This window comes from Echinops telfairi, unplaced genomic scaffold (genome assembly GCF_000313985.2).
Source record: "Echinops telfairi isolate 266 unplaced genomic scaffold, ASM31398v2 ScPeMD7_34;HRSCAF=130, whole genome shotgun sequence".
Lineage (NCBI taxonomy): Eukaryota > Metazoa > Chordata > Mammalia > Afrosoricida > Tenrecidae > Echinops > Echinops telfairi.
The window spans coordinates 3,445,864-3,450,674 of record NW_022103931.1 but is presented as its reverse complement, the minus strand read 5'-3'; the positions used below and the strand labels follow the sequence as shown (position 1 = coordinate 3,450,674).

The window sequence follows — 4,811 nt, the reverse complement described above, 5'->3', positions numbered from 1 at the left end:
GGGTCAATGGTCTTAAGGGGTCAGAGAGTGGATGGGGGGTGGGCAGCTTCTCGAGTTGGGAACATGTCTGTTTTATCACCTGCACAACCTGTGCAAGTGGCAAGGAGGCTGCAGAAAGATTTTGACCAGTTTCTTCCCCTAGAATGCCCCTCTCAACCAGTTCCTGCAGTCAATCTCGAGTAGACTATTTCTGGAGTCTAGGGCAATGAAATGGGCAGGGGTTATGAACTTGGACCCCCAAGTAGATAACAGCAGTGGTGAGGATTAAGTGAGCTGCTTACTCATTTCACCCATCCCTTCTATCTCCTTTTGAGCTATCCACCCCAAACTCCAATGTGGGACTCAGAATTACCAAAATGACACCAGGCTAGATGCATTACACACTTACAAACCTCACTGAAGAACATTTTCAGTCCATCTCTTTGCAATTAACATTTATTAATTTTTTAAATTTACAATACAATTGGTGGCTTTATTCCTCCATCTTTAGGGATACATGACATCAACAGTCAGATGAAAATTCTGCTGTGAAGTCAAATTCATTCTGCCCCAGCCACAGCTCTGGAAGCTCATTGATCTGGTCCAGGCCCAGCTCCACCACCAGCGACATTAGCACCTCCTCATCCACCGGGTCTGAATCGATGATAGCAGGGCTTTGGGCAACAGCAGAAGGAGAGAGTGACTCCGCCCCTCCCACCGAAGCCTCCAGACCCCAGTCTGGCAGGGACTCTGCTTCCTCCAGTTGATCTGGAGGGGTGGTGTCCATCCCTTGATACTGGCTATTAAGTTTCTGCAGCTGCATACTGGCCATCAGGTGTGGGGCAGAGTGCAGGTTCAAGGATGGGGGTTTACTGGGAGGAGGGGTGGTCAGAGAGCTTATTGGAGGTGGAGATCCTGAGGAACTACTGGGAGCCTCACTGGCCTTGATTCCATTTGAGGCTGCCGCAGGGTAGTGCAGAGTGGCCACTGCTTTGTGGTCTTTCACTCCCAGGTTAGGGTAAGCCACAGAGCTCATCTCTTGGTTGGCATCCTAAAAGACAGAGAAAGGCATGCCATTGGTACACCTGTCCTTGTTATCCCCTTGTGACTCATCAGGCCCTGAAAGGCCCCACATCTGTTTCATTTGAGGCTAGTGGTGGAGCAGTAGCAAGAAGGATTCCTAGAGTGTTGGGCTTCCAACTTGAGCATCCTTTTGCTCCCATGGCGCTAAGGACTGAGCTCATTCCCAAGTTCTAGTGCTAGGGCACCTGCCACCCTAAGTGTATTTGCTGCCCTTCCCCTGACCCTCAGAGCTTACCATTCTTGAGAGGACTTTGTGTTTTTTTTTTGACCTTCCTTTCTCTCAGCTTCATTTTAATATTTTCAACGGAGTGGTCTTTTACCAATTCTACTTTTCTGCTTTATTCTCTGCTGTCCTGCGGTCTTCCAATACTTCTAAAGGGTTCTATCTTACCACATTTGGGCAAAGGTGGCTCTTATTCTTATCAGAGAAAGCCCTGATGTTCCCGCTCTACCAAAGGACACTAGATACCACACCAGCAGGGCCTACCATGCTACTCCAGACAAGCCAATCTTTCCATATTCTTTTGTCTCCACTTGTAAAAATGGCAAGTTACCTCCTTCACAGGTGTGGTGCCACCATTGACATCAAGTGCAGGCCTCGACATAGTTGGCATTTCAGAGCCTTGGCCGAAGTTGGATGAACTGGTGGGCGGTGATGCCGCCCGCTGGAGCGGTTGGGCTGTATGTGATGGAGAAGACATGATAAGGCCAAAAGGTTTCACCTACTAAGAAAAAAAGCACTAGCAGTGCTTGAAACACAGCTGTTCTACACATTACTAGGCAAGGGCGACGATAAGATGTAGATCCAAGATCAGAGACTACCTGAGCAAATTTTTTGCCTGAGGTCATGAAGATGCTTGATTTAGCCAACTGCCCACATCACCAGGAGGGAATACAAAAGAATATTTCCTCATACAAACGAGTTCAGAGCCCCAAGTTGGAAGTAGGAGGAGTAGGGGTGGGAGATAATCACCACCCCCACACACATGTTCTAGGGGCAGAAAGGTCCCTGAGTGTGTGTGGCAGACTGTCTTCCAAAACCTCCAAACTCACTGCCATCGAGTCAATGCTGACTCATAGCGACTCCCCCTGTGGATTTCCAAGATGTAACTGTTAATAGGAGTAGAAAGCCCTGTCTTTCTCCCACAGAGCTGCTGCTGGATCGCAGCCCAACTCGTAAGTCTAGAGAGGTGGGGCCTTCCTTTGGAACTGGGACAAAGTGAAGAGTCAGGTCAAGGAAAACCTAGAAACCTCTGGAGGCTGCAGCACTAGACAAGGAAGGAGAAATGTCCCCCAAGATAATGTTGTTGGGCTCCAAAGTCCTGCCTTAGGGCATAACTATGAAAGGTCAGGACTGATCTAGGTGTTCTGGGAGCTCTGAGACAGCCGCAGGCAGAGGCAGCTAAGAATATTTCAGTTGTCTACGTGTCACAAGGTCCTCCAAGCAAATGGTTCCGCACTGGTCTTTCCCAAGGACATCTGCCCAGACCTCTCCGCCCAGCCGGACGCATCTTAAATAACAGGTGCGTATAAGTCTTTCTGGAGGGATAAGTGGGACAGAGATTACAATGACTTTCCAATCTGACAGCAGCAGTTCTGGAATCCGGATCTAGCGCTCCTATGCCCACATGGCTCACCTGACCCTTGGCAAAGTCATCATACCTGAAAGGATTCAAAGGGCTTCAGAAGAAATGGTTACTTGACGAAGTGGCAAATAAGAAGTGGATGAAGGAAAAAGGACCCCATCCCCAAACCCACCTCACATTTTCCTAGAAGTCTTAAAAACAAAACAAAAAATACCACCTTATGTACACTAGCTGTTGTGTCTGAATCATGTTTGCACCACTTGGGGGAGAGAAGGGGTGGGGTGCAGCAAAAGTAAAGAAAGAATTGAGGAGGGGGAAAAACAAGAATTGTTTCTGAGTTCCCCATCACTGGTTGATGGAAAGCCAGTGATTACATCTTTCCTTCTTTTGCACATTATCTTGGGGAACTCGTGGCATCTTCAATATAGAAGAAATGTTACATCGGACGAAAACTGTTAGGGGAAGGGGCTGGCCATCTAGTCCCGTTTATATTCGCTCTTCTTTTGGTCTCCTCATTCTGGAACGTACAAACCACAAGAAACAGAAAGAGGAGAAAAAAGAAATAAGACAAAGATGTGAGAAAAAAAGTTGCTCGTTCCTGATACCAGTTTGTGGGGGAAGATCATTTTATTATGTTTCCTCCTTCGTTCGGGCTGGGGGCCCATCCAGGAGGGACACCGTGTCTTCATGCAGACATGTAGGCGCCCACCCTACATATTCCATCTAGGTGACGAGTCCAAACCCCAGGCTCTGGCGGGCCTGGACTCCACAGGCACTCAGTAAATGTTGACTCCATTTTGAATGACCTTTTGACCTGAATTCCTGTACTTGATTCCCCAATTGTCAACCTCTTCCCCCTCACCAACCCATGCTAGGCCAAACGTGGCAGCGTTGAAAGGTCCAGACCAGCTCTCCAAGCCTTGAGAAACATCAGTGAGAGGTAGCTGGGAAACGCTGAGCAACAAGTGACTCCTCTGCGGCTGCTCTCGCCCGGCTCCAGGCCATCAGTTCTCGGTCCTACAGCCCGCCCTTAGCTTCAGCCCTCTCCCACCTAGATAGCGGTGGGGAGAAAAGAGGAAAGAGAGAAGAGAGAAAGAGCGTGTCTTTCACCTGTTGGAAGACTAAAAGTTAAAACGGCACCAACCGGATAGCTCCATCTGGATTGCTATTTTCTCACCCAGAAAGAGAAATTCTAAAATCTAACCAGCACTGCAAAGGCTTGGCTTGGACGCACCCTACCCAGACCAGTCCGTTTCGCCACCTGAAAACCAAAGGCTCGTTGTTCCCAGGCAGCTCAGCCGCTCGCCTTCCGCTTCGCATCTCAGGTGGAGGCGAAAGAGTTGGAGGCGGCCGGGAGCGTTCCCGCAAGATGGGCGCAAAAACCCAGACCGCGGGGCCGGTTCCCGCAAAAGCTGTAACAAGAACTGATCACAGAGAGCGGGTCTCTAGGGGAGGAGAGGCGCCGGGCCGGTTCTCTGCCTCGGTGGCGAGTTGGGAACCGGGAGGTTTCCTCGGACAGCCAACTCCGCGCCTCCCCGACGCTTACGGAGCGCCCACGGCGGTCCCTGTGCGCTCCTAGGCTGAGGTTACCTCCGCACCCCGCCGGTCCGCGGTCTGGGCTCTCAACCCCACCTAAGAGAAGATGCTCAGAGAAGTGCGGTAACTTGCCAAGGTCAACAGCGGTGGAAAGTGGCAGGTCCAGGATTACGCCTTCGGTCTCCAAGTTCCGTGCACGAACTCCGCTAGGCAAGGGCTCCGCTCGGGTCCGGACCAGATGGCCCTCCTTTATATGGGAGAGGGGGCGTGTCCGTGTGTGGGGGCGTGTATGGGGGGGGGGGGTTAGAGCTGCAGGTCGATTGGGTAACAGCGTCAAGTTGGCTAAATTCGCTAAGTTCAACCCGGCAATGCCATGAACTCGGCCAGCAAAACCCCTGTCGCCCCCAGCCCCGAAGGAAACCTGAGCTGGGTGCAGCCTCGGAGCCCTAGCGTCCAGCGACGGTCCGGGCGATTAGCAAAGTCGCGCCGGACAAGCTGGAGAAAGCGCGGGCGCGGGGAGAAAGGTGCTGCTGTCTTCCTGGGAAAAGGGGGGCGTTTGGCAGGTCCCGCCGGCAGGCTGGTGCACGGGCGGGCGGCGACAGCCTCTCTGGGCCCCGGAGGGCAGCT

At 51.6% G+C, this 4,811-nt stretch overlaps 1 protein-coding gene across 3 annotated transcripts; it reads right to left on the bottom strand.

Annotated features, from left to right (window-relative positions):
* Positions 1 to 417: 417 nt before the first annotated feature.
* On the bottom strand, positions 418 to 4,494 carry CITED1 (Cbp/p300 interacting transactivator with Glu/Asp rich carboxy-terminal domain 1). Of its 3 annotated transcripts, none has more exons than XM_045290244.1 (3): positions 4,317 to 4,494; positions 1,617 to 1,741; positions 418 to 1,030 (listed from the first exon to the last, which is right to left on the bottom strand). In XM_045290244.1, the coding sequence occupies exons 2-3, from the start codon at positions 1,674 to 1,676 to the stop codon at positions 503 to 505; spliced, it is 588 nt and encodes a 195-aa protein (XP_045146179.1). In that variant the 5' UTR covers positions 1,677 to 1,741; positions 4,317 to 4,494; the 3' UTR covers positions 418 to 502. The 3 variants fall into 3 exon arrangements, with proteins under 3 accessions (XP_045146179.1, XP_045146178.1, XP_004715962.2); XM_045290243.1 differs by lacking the exon at positions 4,317 to 4,494 and adding an exon at positions 3,910 to 3,921; XM_004715905.4 differs by lacking the exon at positions 4,317 to 4,494 and having other exon boundaries at positions 1,617 to 2,165.
* Between the last annotated feature and the right edge of the window lie 317 nt (positions 4,495 to 4,811).